Raw genomic sequence first — 19,377 nt, 5'->3', positions numbered from 1 at the left:
TTACGCAACACCTCACAATTCTGGGCTCTCTCTACAGGGCAGCAGGCCTGCCTAAAATACTCAGTAATCAATGAAGGTTGCCTGTCAACTTAGAGTAACAACCAAACAGTCATTCGTGTGGGTGTAAACGTCCATTAAATGAAATGATAAATTTTTGAAGAATTTTGAAAACTGAAAATCTTGAAAATCACCAGTATGTATGCACTGCATTTTAAAAGCACCCGGCAGCATGTGGTTAGTGTAAAACAATAAAGAGATCAGCCTAACTCGTGTTCTAGAACATTCCATTATCACACTTACTTTTTTTTATTTGCATGCCTACATTAACTTTCATCTTGAGAGCTACCAACTCGTTTGGATTTTCCATATTTGATTTTCCATATTTCGCATGGAAATCAAACACTAATACAGAAGTACAGATCTGCATTCGAAAAGACAGATTTTGAAAAATCTGATTGTGGTATATTATACACAATATTGATTGGCTTGCTATGGTGTGCCGGCCAGTGAGCATTATGTAATTAAATCCTGACCAAAACCAATCACATGTGCAGTAAACATAAGGAGTGAGGATTTAACTGAGTCCCAGGTATGGGAATCTTTCCAGTTTAGCCGGAATTCCATTTTTTTTCCTTCAAATTTGTGGTCTTCGGGTTCACTGTAAAAATGGAATAAAATTTGGGGGTAAGTTGTAAGGGGGGGTAAATATTGGTTGACAACACGGCGCTCAAAATTTCCCTAATTCCCAGTGAAATTTGTACATTGAAGCAATTCAATTCACACGTCGCCGGACAGTATAAGCAATACCCTTCGAAATGTACAATGTACATGTATGTAGGAAACGAGGAACAAATTTTTTTCCCACGAACCTAAATTCTCTTTACGAAGCCAAAGGAGGGAACCAGTGACAAGTGCAGTCACTTATGCTTTGCCATAAAGCCACTTTGCGATAGCGCGAATGCCAGGTGTCACATGAAAATCCGACTCCAGTAAAAATCAGACTCTTACCTGCTATTGGTTAATTCCTCTCACGTGATTGATCATTCTCCTAATTATCATAGGTATGCATGAGCATTACTCCCAATGGGGTCCTTGTTTGATAGACGTAAATTCATGGCAGTGCTTCTGCGTGGCCAGCCATGTGCGAACTGGCTTTGGAAATTAGTACAAGTACATGTATGTGTGTAATCAAAATCATGGCGGAGGGAAAGAAGTTCATTGAGCATGGAGCTGCCGATTCAAAAGAGATTGACAAATCAGTAAAAGAACAAGTGAAATTGGTCATGGTGCGACAAATTGTTACTGGCTAAAACAGAAGATGAGCACGTGGTGGGCGACTGCTTTTGCAAGCTTTACAGTCCTTGAGAACCATGGTGTGAGTAGTGTTGTATTCGTATCAAAACCAAAAAAGCCCTGTTCTCTTTTCTGTCTGATATGAAAGAGGACATAACCAACAACTATTGAGAAGATTTTGCTTCAATAAATTAGAGGAAAAGGGGCCACAAATTGCCTCAGATTGCACCACAGCCTATCTAGAATCCAAACATATCCGGGGCCCTTAAGCAGGCCCCAGACCCCACGCCATAAGGGCTTCGTGCTCCGCACTCCCAGTAGTCTCCCCATGATAAATTTCATTGCAAATTATTTTCAGGCTTTTTCTTCATGCCCATTCATATGCCTGGAGTCCAATTTTCACAGAGAACCTAACACAGAGCTGAGGATAGTCTGATGCTACAGGTATCTGGCAATATACTCTGTGCTGCAGCCCAGCCAAATGTGTACAGGGCGATTGCAGTAATTTGCTAGCGCTGTGTGGTGTGTACGACGCGGCATATGTACCGGTACTTTCATACCTTGGTCGTTAGATTCTGTCATCTCTGTAATTCAATGCAGCACAGCTGATCATAAAAATTGCTTAAACATTGTCATCTTCAAAGAGTTCAAGAAAGCAGCCTTTCAAAAAAAATACAGAGATGGACATGTATTTCACCACCCAGAAGCGATGACATAACGCAAGATGTACACTTTGCTTGTCTGAGCTTTCCATTAAGTATGTAAAAGTTATAGATATTGTTGTTATATCTTCATAAACATTCAATATGCTTAGTAAAACAGTAAAATAAGGCACTATGGAGTTCACAATTTCAGAAATATCCAAGCCAAGGATGGCAAAAATAATTTCCAAGTAGATGCCTCATAATGCTCTTGTCAGATATTTTGTCAGGCGGCGGCAAAACGTACTACCATGTGTTTATCTTTTAAAGTTATTAACTGATTAGATAAGTCAAAAATACACCAAAGTTGTCTTTGAATGTCCAACTATGTCCTAAAAAATAATGAAACAATAATATCGAGCCACTTTTGAGAAAAAGGTACCATAGTTTTGTGAATATTTGATTATAAATGTAAACGGCAGTTAGGACTTGTGGATTCAAAATGATGGCCCCTATCACAGGTATTCAAAGGATTACTCTGAAAATAAAACTGACTCGTTTTATCTCAGAAGGCAAGAAAGAAGATTATAAACCTGATTGAAATGTCTACATACATTTCTTTTCTCTTTAAATGTGATAAGAAAATTAGTCCATCAAACCTAAACTTGTGAACAACGTGTGTCACGTGGTCATGAGTTTTCAAGAATAATCCATAACACACGTGGAACGATGATGGTAAGTGTTTTTGCACTGGGGCCACTTGCAGTTGCACATCCCTATACAAATAGTCTGTGGTTAAAGGTTGGTAAATCTGTGTCTTTCATTGAAACCTGTTTAGATAAATGGTTTTGATATTCACTCCCGACAAATTTGGAAATTCTTGAAGTTTAAGCAAGCTTAGGCGGTAAAAGAAGGGATAAAAAGGTGCTCTCACAACCAGACCTGTTGAAAATATGTATTCCAACCCCCCTACCCAGATTCCCTCCATCAGACATAGAAACCCCAGGTGAGACATCAGTGTCCCATCCCTCATTTTGGAATCAGTCTTCTGTCAGTACCGCGCATGTAGATCATATCTATGAAAGAAGCAGCTTTGATTTAACAACTTCAGATAAGATTTCCTGAAAGAAAAAGACATTAATTGGGAATTTCAATACTGTACTTATACTACATTGCACAGAATTGATGAAATGACTGTAAAGCGTCCATAGTGCAATCCACCTTCTTTGTGTCTGTTGTAACTTGATCATATGTTGCCGGATGCCGAACTTCTTGAGTGTTAAACACTGGCATAGAATTTAAGTGGAGCTTTACAATTTACAAACAGGCCTCAGGAAAGCGTGGGAATGGCATTGTACTATTACTGAATGATTCCACTTAGGCGTGGTATTAAGGGTAACGTAATGTTGATCACTTCTTAAACCCTGCAGATATGAAGAATTAATACCTCAGATTTGATTTGTGAAATTGTTGTTGGAACAGTATCTGTCTGCCAGTGTAACAGAATCGCCTCTTGAGCTGTCCTGATGAGCTTTATAGGTTGGCCAGACTTGTCAAATCAGCTGATAACTACCGAGCAGGGTTGAAATCATTGACTGCTTTAAAGGGGGATCTGGTTTCAAATGTTGAAGTTTGCTGAATGTTTACTAGCAAGATGCCAGGTGAATTAACACTTTGATGACTTCGGTTCAGGATGTAAGATTTGACATATTACTTCCCAGATACTTCAGCCTTCCCAAAATACTTCACAGAATGTGCAGTCTACCAGTTTCCCACACTAAAACCATGGAGCTATTTAACACACCTGCTCATACCCATAGAAGTGTGCTTAAAGGGCATGGGGATGGGCTCATTTCTTCCAGATTTAGTATTTTTTTCTTTGAGGTCTAGATTGACTCTGGTCGACGGTATTACAAGACAACACTTTGATCACACACTTGTCACGTGCACATTGCATATATATGCTCTGAATGAAGGGTCCAAGTGATTTATTTAGCAGCACTTTTTTCTATTGCTCTTTATTTATTTACTTTCAATTCTATTTATCTTCAACAATTTGACACCCTTTTTGTTGATTGTGTTGAAAATTACACTTTAAACATGCAAATTGTCCAAGCTTTTCTGAGCAACTGATGTCACCGTTGCTCTGATGCCATTCAGGGAAGACATTCAGTTTTATATGTTTTCTGTTTGAATCATGCATCCAAAATTTGCTCATTGAAGCATTCCTGACAAAGGTTTGCTGAGTGGCTTGTTGTCATATACTGGTACAACAATGAATCTCCACGGGAAGGGAATTATAAAGCAACAAAATATCAAAATTTCCCACAGAAGTTTACACACAGATCAATGCATTTAGGTTTTCCCCTGGAGTGGCACCACAGTTGTACTTATGAATATGAAAATTTGGAGTACACTACAAAAAAAAGGGCACCAAAATAATTTTGTAATTTAAAATAGCAAACAAAACAATGAAAAATGTAGTCAAGTGAAACACAAAGATGCATCTTCAAGGATTGTCCAAACTTCTTACACTATTTTGTTAAAAGGATTAGCCATACCAGTGGGTTGTAAGGCAGGGCAATGCGGTTGAGACTGACGAATGAAACAGCTTTATTGAGTAAGAGCCAGTGACTGGTGCCCACTTTAATAGAGATGCTCGGTGGAAAAGTTGGCACTATAAATGGTGATTGGCCTGATAATATGTAGTAGTAACTCCATGTGCTTATCAACTTACTGTGCCTAACAGTACCCTGTTATGTGGGATAGTAAGTAAGGATAATGTTGTCTTCAGCTAGGATTTTGCGCTATACATTTCAAATTTCTTAACATTATAGCATTTTAGTGTATAGCAGGATTTTAAAAGGTATTTAGAATTAACCTTATCTTCATTAAACCTTCTGTCGGTAGTTCATTAAGGCAATAGTCAGACTGCCAGTAACCCCAAAAGACTTTCCTTCAAGAAAATGGTACCGGACTTGAAGACTGCCCATATCCAAGACTAGTAGTCCTTTTTTCACTTCCGAAGAAGTTCAGCCTGAGATAATCATTTTTATTTGTGTTCTCTTTTGTTCTCTCTCCATCACAGGTGCCTTGTCTGGTGTGAACAGCATAATGCATGCTGTGACTGGTGCTCGGCGATTCACACCTGAGCACTCCTCTCATATGAAACGCAAAGCACGCCACTATACAGTGAATACCGGGTCTGCGTTGTCCCCAGGCAGTCAGGAAACCAGTTTCTCCCAGTCTGCACCAGATATGACAGGGAGTGGGAACCAGCCAGATGTAACAATTGAGGATGTGAGCAGTTTTATCCTTCCTAGTGCAGACATAGAGCGACGGCTTGATGACCTCCAGCATCAAATGACCAGATTGGAATGCAAAGTCACCTCTGATATGGCAACCATCTTGGAGTTGCTTAGGAAGAACTACTCCCAGGCTTTGTCAGGACCCACACCATTGCTGGCCAACCGACCTCGCCAGGCTCGACCCACTTTACCCAGGATGTGGTCTGGTCCCAGACCCCAGAGTCCCACTGCGACTGAGCCTGCAAACTCTAACAGAGTGGACTCCTCAGCACCATCTGATGGAATGAGAGCAGAATCCGAAAACACAAACAGCAGTGTGGAAGGATCGCAACGTGGAAGCTTTCCCAAGGACTTGGCAGCAGCGTCTTCTGACACATCCAACACCCAAGTGGACGGACCATTCAGACGAAGACACCCTGAGACTTTGCTGTTGTCATCCATGTCTGACATCTCAATCGACAGTCAGACCAGTCTGCACATAGATGATTTGGAAACTCCTCCATTTTTGCAAAAAGGCTCTTCCATGTCCAGGACTTCCACTAGTCCCTCACCTCTCTCGTCACCATGGCAGAGTGCTGGTACGCAGACAACTGAATTCCCTACTGTTAGAACATCACCAGACACGGAGACATCACCCTCATCATCAGTGCGCAACACTGATGTCTAAGTTACAAAGATTAATTTGAAGCTCACTTGATCACATTGTCTCTTTTATTAGCACAGTACTTGTATATGTATTACAATCATGATATTTCCATTCTGTACAGAGAAAAGAAGCCATTCGTATTTAGCAGTAGTGTACATATTAATGCTAGGAAAGACATCCGTACGTCAGACCAAGTACACTTTTTAAAATGTAAAATCTTTTACCTGTTTTTAAGTTTTGAAAATTTCCTTTGGCCTCTAGGGACAATGTACAGGACACTTTCATAGCTCAATACAAGAAGGAAGAGAACTAGGAAAGGTCAGTTTGGAATGTATGTCACACGGTGAAAAATGTCACATGCTAGTGCATCACTGCACCTGCATTGACACAGGAATGTGCATCTCTTTTTTACCATATTAGGAGAATTTGAGAAAAGACAGACACGGTATTTGCATGTTAACATGTGTGATTGTGATGATGGGTCATTGTTTGGTAACCCTGTCTCTTGGGTGGATGTATTCCTCTATTGAGACTTTCACCTAGTCTGTCACTGCTCTATGTCTGCTCTGCATCTACAACTATCATTTTCTTAGGGACATCCAATGGACACATGGACCACAGACCAATTATTACACATCAGTGAATTAGGGAGAAGAAAATTGATGCAGCATCTGAAGTGGGTATGTGACAGATGTCAACTGCTTGGTGGTGGTATCTTTTCACAGCAACCTGTACCCATTATTCACTTGCCTAAAATCTCAATTTTTGAGAACAAGAAGATACTGGTGTCCTTTTTATAACTGAGCTGTACGGCTAATCCTGGCTGTTGATAAAATTATTTGTACACAATTTGTACTACATTTCTTACCACAGTTTCTGGTTTCCAGCGCTCCACCATAGAAACATATGGGCTTTGGCACGGGCCATGTACAGCTGTTGAGTTCAAGTGCAACACAGAGTCACATCCACTGATTTTGTGTATTGACAAAAGAAATCAAATAAAATTTGACTGTTTAACCTGTCATCAATATGAATATACATAACCTAAAACATGCTAACACACTGTGTGCAACTGTCAGAGAACTTCATTGTGGGTTTACACATTCATCCACACGAGGTAGTCAACACAAGGATGACTATGTAGGACCCATGTACTTTTTTAATGACTGTCGGTACCAAATGAGTGTACTTAATCGGCTAATCTTTGGTGGTTAAGCATTAAAGCTTTGACATTCTATTGAAATATTTGTGTCCAAATGGCGATCTACAGAGGGAGCTTGTGCAGTATAAACTCGTCTAGCTGTGTATAGGTGCAGTGCAACACTATTGGTTTTAATGTCAAAGACGGTTTACATTTGTGGCAAGTTACTTAAAACAGGTAATTCAATGAAAGAGTTGTGTTGTTTTTATCAAAATTTTATGAGGTCTTTGGCACATGATGTGTAATTTTATTTAGTAAATTTTTAAGTTTGTGTGGTTTCTCTGAACGAAGACGAAGATCTTTGTAGAAAAGAAAAGATTGTTGTTTTTATACAGTAAATTTCTGATTTGTTTGATGAACTTTTTAACCTTGCTTGTATAATGATACTATAGTTGGCAACTTGAGTTTGTCTCTTCCCACCTTTAAATCATAAAATCAAGAATAGGATTCATTACATTACAGTAATACAGTCACTTGTCTGAAGTAAGTCCATCAATATTGAGTGAATAAGTAGCTTTGCACTAAGCTTAGCTGCTTCATAAGACTGAAGACACTCTTATACTTCCCTGGCAGAAAAAAAAAGTGTTTCTGAGAGTAGACCGCATTAGAGCAGTGCTTTGGTCCAGTCCTACAGTATAGCTATCCACTTAGATGCTATCCAAATAGTTGCCAGCCATCTCTATTGACACAAGCTTAAGGATGTGGCTAGTCCTTTATTTATTTGGCTTAATAGCTCCCATCTACAAACTCATTTCAGTGTTCTCAAATGAGGCGACCATGATCAACTCACACATGGTCCCAGTACTGCCCACCTGAGTTGAAGTTTTTTGGAGTGACATTTATACTTGATGAACTGCAACTATTCAAACATCTGGACCACCCATTGCATTCATTCAAGTCAAATATGGGGTCAGTTTGATCACTAAATTTTGCATTGACATCCCTAAAGTTAAAGCAGTGAGGCAGGCTTGAAATCGGGATGGATGGATGGCAGTAAAGGCCAATAGTTATATTTACCGGATCTGTGTTCTCAGACCTTTTCATCAAACTGTATCTTGCAAGCAGCTTGCCTCCCGCACTAGCCTGATTATTGTAGTAATTTAGAATGCTGCGTATTTTTGTTCATCAGAGATTTCTTCATTGTATATTACCACATTTGTATGCACATTAGAGGCCTTGAAAACACTACTACTCTTACAGAAGAAAATTCTGCATCATTTTGATACACTGGTGATAAAAAATATATATTTATCTATGGTGTATACAGTGTAAAGCTAAAGGCAGCTCTTCGATTCATTTACAGTAGTGATGCTGCTTTACTGTTTTGCACTTTTTTCTCCAGTAATGTATTTGCTCCTATTGCAAAAATGTTGTTAAGATAGAGTGCTGAGTAAAAGAGCAGATGACTTTCAAGCAATTTGTGCATATTCCTCTTTTATGTTATCGCTATTCAATAAAGTCTGTATTCACGAGAGCCACTGGTATTCCATGACTAATTGTGTGAAATCAAATGTAAACAATTCGTAGATTCGGTATCACATGTATTCTCATCCCTGAAAATCACTTAAAAGCAATAAAACAGGTTGTGGACTACATCAAGTGTACAGGAAGCTGTCTCGGGTGTGGCCATTTATCTTTTGTTGTGCTCTCATAAGAAACAGAATTCGGCAAATAGAAACATCTAGCTCAGTTAGAGCGCCATTATATGGAACTCTCGTCAGAGAGGAGAGAATATCTAATGATGGATTGGTTGATTGTTCCATCATTTAGTCGGTATAGTCTACAGTAATGCATGGATTTAGCCTCTTTCCTTGCTTGATGTTTTCCGCCAATCAGTAAACAGTCAGTTGATTGCTACATTCAGGCAAAAGTTTGGTTTGTATAGTCCGTTCAGTCACGTTTTCTGTGGAGTTTACTTTCCATCAGTCTTTGACCCGTTAATCAGAGTTAATCCTCATCCATTAAAGATTGGTACATCAATCATTTGGTTTCATGAATGCTTTTATGTTTCTTACTGTTATTTCGTCAGTTCTATTGGTTTTACGCCAGGTAAGGAAAGGGTGGTGGAAGAATTACATTTGTATGTTTGCTGCATGTTTTGCCAACAGTCTCCCAAGAAATGATTACAACACAAAGCCACTGACAGAATAATTGTTTGGAGGAATCGGCGTGGTTACCAAGGTTGTTTGTACTGGAATAAATTTTATCTTCTAAACGTTCTTTGGATATTCTTAAAATATTCATATATTCTGATAAATGAATCCAAGTAAGTGTAAGAAATTACAGAACATGTACCAGGATGCGAGCGAATGTGTATATGGTGTATTCTCACCTTTTCGTTTGCACCATCTGTAAGGATCACGGACGATTACACTTCACCATCAATGAAGGTCAATTCATTTAAATGATAATTTAAAGATACGCATTTCCCCCGAAGGAATTTTTGGTGAAAGATTTCCAAGTAAGACCACATTGGATAATGCACAGGCGTTTATAGGTGCACAGAATGGCAAAAAGGTAAGACATCAATCGACTGTTAAACTTTCGTTTATTTTTATCTCGCTTGAAATCTGCGAATGATGTATGTCTTGCCTCGTCTTGGTTGAATTTGAGCTCCGTTTTACACCCTTGGGGCTTAAGTTGGTTGTGTAGACATGGTGACTGCTTTCAGCCTGAAACAGAATATATAAGATGTACTGAAATGTCATTAGACTACAATTTTGCATGTTTTAGCTCGGCAGAATCAGTGCACAAAGTGGATGTTTGTGGATAACAGTTTTAGAACAAGTTTATATAGTAATGGGACAAGTATTGCTTGATCAGCTTCGGCCTTAAAGTCAGACTCAACCTTGTATTCGTGCTACCTTTGTCACCTTTTCCCCTTGATTCTTATGATGAAGTGCGTTTTCAATATGTGGTTGTAAATGTAAGTTCTTTTACTTTATCACCTGCGGTAGACTGGGTCTCCCGAAATACAGTGTTTTACCTGAAATTCATGTGTCTACCTATATTTCTCAGCCTCGCGTGCGATTTGACTGCAAGAGATTGTTCGTCGCATTTTATCTAACAAAGATACTGTCAGTTACAATATCAATACCAGAGTGTTCTTCAGAAGTTCACTTCCATCATCCATGTCGTTTTCCCGTCTACCGTATTATATCTGTGTTCTATTTCACTTATCGTTGACTTACTCAACACTAAGACCAAGACAAAAACGTTCGGCCGACATATTTGGCGCTATTCAAATTGGATTACCGTAACAGAGACCGAGTGGGAATTATTTGCTGCTGTAAAATGTGGCCCATCGCTTTTTTAAAACTTTTTTTTTCTGCGCATCTTGTCATGCAGATTGACATCGATTAAAGCTGGGTAGCTAAGCTTATCCATTATTAAATTTTATTTTCCAGGTAACAGCGCCAATAATCCCTAAATCTACAGCATTTATTTTAAAGGTTTATAAGTGAGTGAACATACAACAGTAGCATCCATAATTGCAAGGGCAATCTTACCTCTGTACATTTCATGAAGATCAAAAGAAGGATAGGCCTATATAATAAATTACGCCCAAGAAAAACCTAGATAAACAAAGGAGAATATTTTGTACAGTATGATTAAAACCAATTCACATACACAACATCGAAATGGTGTGTCTTTCTTAAACTAAAGGTGTATTTCACTGGTAAATTTGCTTTTATCTCACTTAAGGACGATTATACGGTTATTAAATTCTAAAGGTGAAAGTATTCACTCATACTTTACAAACGGTATTTGAGGTCCAGTCATACCCCGTTTGTGTAGCTTTTCATCAAACGTAAGCAGTATGTGAATTGTACAGTATGTATATAAATGTTGATTTCTTGCAGACGAACTTGTACTGTAATGACTGTAGAATTTAAAGCATTAAAATACCAATTAAAATCAGTTTTTTTACACATGCATCGTACTGTCTGAATGTCTGCGGCTAATTTTGACTTCCTCGATCTAGCAGCATTCCAGAATGGCCGCTCACAGGGGCCAGCTCACCAGTCTACCCCTCTCCCTTGGCACGCAGGGATCAAATTCTTTTACTGGACCACGGTATAGCCTGTATCTGGAATACGTTACAAGACTGGCCAGTGACTATACAGTATTAGGAAACACAAGTTTAACATGTACGCGTGAGCACAGGCGTCGCTGGAGGGGTGTGTCAACCCCCCCCCGGTTAGTTTTGTGGGGAAAATCATGGTCTGGTAGCAAAATAAAAAAAAAGAATGAAGAACTGAGAATGGGGATGAAAGGAAGGGGGATACAGCAAACTCGTTTTGCGTGACGGTCCGTGGGCAAATTTCATGTGGCACCCGCCCCCCCCCTTCAGAATGGTCTAGCGACGCCCGTGCTCGCAAGTTACCGTGTACATGTACCTTTATCTCAAAGATAATTCTTTAACGAACATTTTGGAATAATTCATGGGAAAAAAATGTACGAACAAACTAGACTGGAGGGATTTTACTGGTAAGACTGTTGAAATCACAGATCTCGGTCCACTGGTCCAGAGGGTATTTCGAATCTGGCTTACCATCTAAATACACTTGCACTAAAAGGCATCGGTGCGTGTAATACCAGCACATCCTCGATTAATTTTCCTCCTTTATGTAGCATTAAACATCTCCGTTTTTACACATATGATCTCAGTGATTCATCTTCGGTAAAAAGAAAAAGCTAAACGACCTTGACAAACAGCAAATCTTCAAACGAAGTCTATTCTACGCGATACACATTTTGCTAATTTCTTAGGTTACTTTTCCTTTTAGAGTCTAAAGATTACGTGGGTTGCCCATTCACTCGACGTTGTAAGAATTATCTGAGGCGCATAGGCGCTTCAATGTAAGTTGTCTCCTCTAGTCATCACACGCTCATAACAACTTGAATGAACTAAAAAAGGGGGAGAAAAAACACAGTTATGAGACTTCTTAAGTGGCACCTGGAAAACTTTTGGCAGAAGATAATGTATTGCAAACTTTGCCAAGAATAGAGCGTGTTGCAAATTGAACCCACTGGAAACCAATCCCGATTGAAATTATTTGTATTTCTTGAATGGTGCATCAGGTATCACTGAAATTGTACCGTCACGTGAGAACATTTCACCTATGAGGTCGCCAGCCAACAAGAGTTTCTTATCCAAATTTTGACCTAAGCTCTAAAAATAATTTTCACATCATCCTTGGAAGTTTTAAAAATGGAACACTTACATCATCATATTGAAAGTTGGCATGTCCATTTCGAGAAGTGTCCCGCATCTTAAAATGATCTGGTGGAGAAATATTGGGCCGTATGAACTACAGACTATGAAGTAATCTATGTATTTTGTGTTTGATTTGATATCATCACCTTTTTACCTCAAAGCGTGTTCTATTCCCTAGCACCTACTTATCCCGCAGTATACTCACAGCCATTGAAGTGGGGGTAGTATTAAGCCTTTATGATCAGAATTGTATGCATGGTTGAAGTGTTCCATTTATTGTTACCTGGGTTATTCAATGTCTATTTGCTGGGCATTGGCCTCATTCGCTCTAGTTTGCAGATATTCCCCACGGGAGTATACAGCGGGTTAGAAACAAAGATGTCTGGAAAGGGGCAGGAGACTTTACAGAGTTCTAGAAGTGCCATCTGACTGTAGACATCTCGTTATAACATCATCATCATCCCGTGACAAACTCTTTTCAGGTATCATCATCCCCTGACGAGATGTCTTCATCCTGGGATAAAATTAAAGGATTTCAACAAGTCGGATGTCACTTTCAGAGCTCCGTAGGTAATACCGCTCGTCTGTACGTGCTCTTACCTGTCACTGTCCGCAGTCGAATACTGCACAGGATGTAGTCATCCAGACTGATTCTGCCATTCACAGCGAAACGACGAATAATCGCCCCGAGTGCGTTGGGGGACAGATTATATCCTAGCCAGAAACGCCCAAGAAAAATCTTAAATATTTCTTTTCATTCGAATAACCTTTTCTGTTTATTCAAAGATACAGGATCAGGGTTTCTACCTGTGTTAAGGCTCACCAATGAACATCGGGGAACAGCCGTCGCATGTTCTTATATGCATTAACTTTAGAAGCAGCTTTTCCATTATGTCTTGCCTATGTTTTGTTACCAGTTCGGTGGAATTTGGTGAAGGTGCCGAACAAATCTGAGGTTTTCACGGGTCATTTTTATTACAAGGACAAATTACGGACAACGTTGTTCAATCAGGGACGTAAATCCCGGGGATGGGGGTATAATATTTCCCACTTTTTGACCGAGAAATGGGCTGTAGGATCATCCCCCACATTTTCTTCGAGGTGAGAAAAAGACCACAGTTTTGAAGTATATTTTACTAACTTCCCAAGAACCATCCTGTATTCAATGGTATATACTGGAAAAGGGAAAAACAAAACAAAAATATAAACATACCGTTTTGATGTAAGGTTAAGAGATATAAGTATACATGGGTTCCATCTTAACAGACCTTTTTATAAAGAGAGTTGTGACACGAGTGTTTCAATTGTTGGAACCAAAATTGTGGATTATATGCCAGTGCACATGTACAATTATAACAGTACACATAAAGCACAGCCATTTTGGTTTCAAAGTTCGAAGTTGGTGCTTCTCTCTGCGTTTTTAATTTGAGCATCGCCCTCTTACGCCAGCCCCCATCCCCGCTCTTTTTGGATTTTAACGGACAGGCAAATATTTGATTTAAAGTAATTCCCGACCCCCAGTCCCCGGCACTGATCCTAGCCAATAAAAACACTTATCTAGTAAAGGACTCCCAATGGACGAAAACGTTACAGAATTTGCAGAATTGATAGTTCAAAACATTGACGTTTTAATATCATTCCCATCAGTTTAAAATACCAAACCCATCACAAGATTCAAAATTATATTCACATGGGAAGAACTTGGGAAAACAGCCCAAAAAAATTACTACGTTTTAGACCAGAATCTAAACCTTTTGCTCCCAAACAACAAAAAACTTGGACGGAAACCGAATGATTTTCAACAGTGACCTTTTAGATGATCACCACATCTACTCACCAAAGTTTAGAAGGGCATGATGTAACTCATGTGGTTCCAATGTGCCGCTGCGATCTCTATCAGTTGTTAGAAACGAAGCCTTCCATTGATTGAGGACATTCCATAGTTCCTTGAACTCATTGAATCCCATCATGCCTGACCGATCGTGCTGTCCATCATTCATTCATTAAGTCAGCTAATCATTGTTCTCGACAGTTTAATATTTCAAAATATCTACAGCCAACAGTACATGTTTGGAGTCTCCTTTTAACCAAACAGATATTTTGAAAATCTGAATGTAACATGAGTACAAGTGAGTAAAGTGCTGTAAAACCTTAAATGTAAGGTCCTAATGGTTCGCATATCCTTGCTGAAACACTGTCAAAGAAATTAGCAGTCATCAGAACAAACGCACAGAGCGGCGGGTTGTAGCCAATACGGGCGTTTCACAAAAGTGTGCCTCTAAGAGTTTGAAACGCGTTGGCCAATCATAATGCGCAAAATCTGTCGACCCAATGCATGTTTGGAAATGGTCGACAAATTTCGCGCGTTGTGATTGGCCAAAACGTTGCAAACTCTTGGAGGCGCACCATTGTGGATCGCCCTTATTAGTTCCACATCATTTTTACATAGCTTCCATACCTAACTAACTGTCTCAATAAAGATGCATTCTTAATCCTCCAAGCGTCTTCTTCCTGTCAAATTCAACCCACGGGCGGATCAGGCAAAGGCCAAAGGGGGCTATGCCCTCTCCCGAGAATGGGCTTTTTCTTATCATGCAGAGAAACAGATGATGTGGGGGAGAACGTCAGTTTTTTCCCAAAGTAATTGAAAAAGCTCTAAAATTGTACTTTTAGAAGTACCCCATGAAATAAAGGTTACTTCAGGAAATTCCCAAATATTGGAGGTCCCAGAAAAAAAAGATTAAAGATCTATTGTGTAAATAACGGGGACTTCGGGAGGAGTCTTGCGAAAGGAACTACATGTGCCTCTGGCAATCACGACAGGATGGGGACGGGGGGGGCAGGCGGGCCATAACCCCCCCCCCAACACTTTTTAATAAAGGCGATTTTTGTCCAACTTTTCCCTTCACTCTAGAAACGTGTAATAAGCACCAAAAAGGTAAGATAACGATTCAAAAATTCAGCCCCACGAAATGTGGTTCTGGATTCACTCTTGCATCAAATGAACGATCAGCGGCGTATCCCGCTCTGGGGTCCAGGAGGGGCAAATTTTATTTTGTGCTGAAAACGACTGTCTTTTTTTTTCATTTAAAACATGGTCAAATCTCCTCCCAAGTAAGGAAATACTGTACCTATATTGCTGGCGATTTGGAAAAAAAATGGCAACATATCGGGGAGCCCCCCCCCCATTGGAGACTATTTTGAAGGATACATCCAGCATAAGGATCAACACTTTGCAGGTTGCCTTGCTAAATGCTGCCAATATAAAAAGTTTGGTAAAATGGCAACAGGTCAATGCAGTGCATTTATTTAAACTCAACCCTTGCAAATGCACCTTTTTGTGTCCATTAACCTTGTTTGCAGGTTTCGCTTTGCTTTCGCAGGGTATTTTGGTGCCGTTTAGGATTTTATTCTGATGATATTTCAGATATTTATGAGCAAAATTGTGTTTTCATCCCGAGAACAAAAGCAATGGTCCGTTCATGTTTGCCCCCCCCCCATTCAAATTTTGCTGACCTAAGTTCCCTTTTCCTTGGTGAATCATTCTTGTGTAGGGATACAGTAATTCTAAAAATGTATTCAATTAGCAGAGTGTGGCTTCCCAATTTTAATAGAAAAAAATTGTGAAACCAATCACAGCAACAGCGTCAGTTGACCCTAAAGTCATGGTCAAATTTTAATGTTTAAAAAGTTCACTTTTCAATAGGGATGTCAAATATTTTTCATACATAAAAGACGAATATAACTTTCATCGCTAAGACTATTTATCCCGCGCTTCATATCGCAAACAAAGGCCGTTATCTTCTGTTACACGTTATTGCAAGCATTTAACAGACAAATAGTGCCACATACAGTCGTGATACGGACTTTTGCAAGGGCCCCTTTGTTATATCAACTGATATCGTTAGCATTGGAGTAGCCTCATACAGTTGTATGTTTCTGTTTTTGATTTTACCATTTGTGTAAATGCTGAGTCTGTACCTTATTGGAATTGTTAAAAGTAGTTGCAATCAATTTGTTTTAGTACAAACCTTCAACATGCACCTGTGTCTCAGATCACCTTATTTCTAGCATTTCTTTCACCGTTTCAATGGGTATTTTACTGTCTTTTCGGTTTTTATACTAAACAGTATTTCCCATATTCATGGCAAAACTTTGACGTCATCCCAAAAGGAAGAAAGCCTCAATGTTTCATTGGTTAGTGCACAAAGAGACCTGGATTTTTGTAGTTTGCTAAAATTTTTTGTTCTTTGCTGATTCGTTGTGTTTCATGTTCACAGCAATAAACATGCATCGGTCTCTTTCTCATAAATGTTTTCAGTATGTACATTCTGGGTTCTCAATTTCAATAGAAAACCTTTTGTACAGAGTTATGTCTTCCCCGGATGATCTCACAGCTACACTGCCCACAGTTTTCCAACAAAGCGTCGATAATTTATTTTTTTATTTGAAATTGTATTCAACCCAATAGGAGTGCGAAAGAGTTTTTGTACACTGAAGAAGAGTACAAAGGTGCAGAAAAGTTTATTCTGAGAAAAATTCATTGCAGCTACACTCTAAATGTTTTAGCCTCCTTCATGACGTGTTTCCGAGGCAACTGATGACTCATTAGGCAGATCAATTTAACCGTGGTTACATCGTCTTGGGTGCACTTACATTGATAGGATCCCGCTATACCCGAAGCCGTCAAGGCTCGTTGCAGTTCCCTAGTATCTATCTGCCCATCCTATCGAAGACAATAGGGCTATCATTCAGGCTTAAAAGCTCAACACTGCACAGCGCTTTGAAAACTTTACGTCAAATTAATAATTATCCCTCGATCTAGCCTAACAACAAGACTTTGAGTCAAAATTTCTGATCAGGAAAAGGGTCAAAATATCGGATCCAGAACTGCTTGCAATGGACAAAAGGTGCGTTCCCCTCATCAAACTTTCACATCAATTAAATAAACAGTCGTTTTCTCTGAAGTCAAACGATACCCAAAAAGGAAAATCACATGCGCACCTCCCCACTTCAAAACAAAACACTGCATAAATCGTACACAAACTGAAATTACATTGCTAATACCAGCATTACTGCAACCTTCTAAAATACTGCACGTACCTGTCCAGCAACGGCTGAAAAATATCCCCACAGAGGATCTGCATTTGGCTGCATTGAGGAAAAGTTTATATGAATTGGAAACATAATGGAGCAGCATCTATCAATTATTCCTAACTTCATCCACGGCCCATAATCAAACAGATCTATCTCAAAAAAGCTGCCAAAGTGCGAAGCTGCAGAGACAACATTCACAATGACCAGTTGTAGAAAGCAATTTTTACGGGAAAAAGATGCCGTGGTATTCTGAGTCGTTAAAAATCCCAACCAATTTCACTTCAACTTCTCTGTCTAGCCTTAGGGTAAAAATAATCTGCCTATCAATATTAAGAATATCATACCACGTTAGACAAGGACGGTACAACAGTTCCAGTGAATAATAAGATGGCTATCAGTAGACTTGGAGACCCGCAGAATCCAAACACCTACGGTACAGATCATAAAACAACTTTGAATGAGAGATTTAATGTGAGCTTACAAGCATATATCATATGTATTGGCGGAATGCTGCATCAGAGGATGAAATACATAAATCAGTCTTGTTTTGCCCTTTATCAAAGCAAGCTTTTGAATATTAGTCAAGCCATAATCACGCAGCTATTCGGGGAAGAGTGAGATTACTTGCATGGTAAGTAACTGTAACTTTGCATACATGTAAGAGAATCCTTATCTGCCCAAATGTTACAAGTGTCAACTCGATTTGTATTGTTGTTATGGTATTTCAAGTTCGAGGACACGCGTGCCAGCCCTCGTTCACTGAGCACGGTAGTAGGAAAGTTTCCAACTTTTGGTTGACTTGTCTCAGGAAAATGGACCCTTCGCGATAATGGTATAATCGATTTTCATAACATGGGTGCAAAATGACCAGCAAAGGTTAATGGAAAACCTTTAAGCTTGCCTCGTGAAAAAAAAATGCAATGCACTGATAGAGGAAAAAAGTTCAGACGATGGGGGGCTGAATCCGCCAATTCTGGCTCTTCCGGGGTTAAATGTTCAAAGAGATTATAACTTACTCCAGCCATGGCACTTGTCACAAGTTGGTACGAGAAGAATCCCGGCACAGCCAATCTGCAGTGTATTGATGCTACACGAACACTTCAGTGGTAACTTTATTCAGGGCAAAATAGCTCGACAGTCGATGTACACGTTTGTTGACACTGCACGGTGTACGTAAATTACAATTTGTCAGGAACAGCCCGGTTTGGATCAATAGCCTGTCACAGTTCACTCCCTATTGATCCAAGGTTACAGGGGCACCTATTGAACCATACGAAATCTCCCAATAAAGAAACGACCTGCATTTTTGCTGCGCCATGTATGTAAAAGGGGCATTTTGCTCGCGTGGACAAATCTGTTATTTTGCGCGTATAGTGACGTGTGTCACATGACGGTCCAGGATCCGTTTTCACCAAACTTTATGCACATGTATAAGACCGCAAACGTGTACAGAACGAGTAAGAATGGCGGAGTATGGACAGCGGTTATTAAGCAAAATATTGACTACTTGAATGGTAATCCAGGAGACATTTTATTTTCAGCAATCACCGAGGGAAGTTCTTTTGCTATACCTTGCGTTTTAACTACGACCAGACTTTCATTCTCCTGAGGACACTGAGACTCGTCGTGTCCACATCGACATGGCGTTCTATACTACTACTACTACGTTCTATATACTACTTTAATTTGACTATGTAAAACTATTTTGATATGGTTTAAACGAACTAGTTTGGTTGGTTAGGATTCGACCTAGCCGTAGGCCTATTACGACGGGGAGGGATTACGTAAGACTGCCAATTAAGTTCAACACTTTATGTACTGGAAATACCACGGTATTTAATACACAACTAGTGAACGAAGGGTCTAGACTTTATCTAACAAAAGCAAATAATTCATTAGTAGTTGTCGAAATGGCAGGTTATTGTAATAGGCCGCAAATGTGGCAGCATTAGACCAGCCTGCAGTTTTAA

The 19,377-nt window shown here is 39.5% G+C and overlaps 2 protein-coding genes across 6 annotated transcripts in view; one reads left to right on the top strand and one right to left on the bottom strand.

The window, feature by feature from the left end:
- Positions 1-8,699, top strand: part of LOC110984221 (voltage-gated inwardly rectifying potassium channel KCNH6-like) — a 124,023-nt gene extending 115,324 nt beyond the window's left edge. For all 4 annotated transcript variants that reach the window (XM_022244168.2, XM_022244169.2, XM_087147734.1 and 1 more), the window contains one exon: positions 5,023-8,699. In XM_022244168.2, the coding sequence (XP_022099860.1) occupies positions 5,023-5,909 (887 nt within the window). In that variant the 3' untranslated portion in view covers positions 5,910-8,699. The remainder of the gene's footprint in view (positions 1-5,022) is intronic.
- A 1,764-nt stretch (positions 8,700-10,463) lies between these two features.
- Positions 10,464-18,651, bottom strand: LOC110984222 (sorcin-like). Of its 2 annotated transcripts, XM_022244171.2 has the most exons (9): positions 18,424-18,648; positions 17,752-17,835; positions 17,414-17,461; positions 16,967-17,036; positions 15,522-15,565; positions 14,148-14,295; positions 12,911-13,024; positions 12,318-12,376; positions 10,464-12,000 (listed from the first exon to the last, which is right to left on the bottom strand). In XM_022244171.2, exons 1-9 carry the CDS (start codon positions 18,430-18,432, stop codon positions 11,974-11,976), a joined length of 603 nt encoding a protein of 200 aa, XP_022099863.1. In that variant the 5' UTR covers positions 18,433-18,648; the 3' UTR covers positions 10,464-11,973. The 2 variants fall into 2 exon arrangements, with proteins under 2 accessions (XP_022099863.1, XP_087003862.1); XM_087147736.1 differs by lacking the exons at positions 15,522-15,565; positions 16,967-17,036 and having other exon boundaries at positions 18,424-18,651.
- Between the last annotated feature and the right edge of the window lie 726 nt (positions 18,652-19,377).

Source organism: Acanthaster planci, linkage group LG17, assembly GCF_054643075.1.
Source record: "Acanthaster planci isolate LZ-2023a linkage group LG17, COTS_SCS, whole genome shotgun sequence".
Classification (NCBI taxonomy): Eukaryota; Metazoa; Echinodermata; class Asteroidea; order Valvatida; family Acanthasteridae; genus Acanthaster; species Acanthaster planci.
The sequence above is the reverse complement of the archived record's forward strand: the minus strand, read 5'-3'. Positions and strand labels throughout refer to the sequence as shown.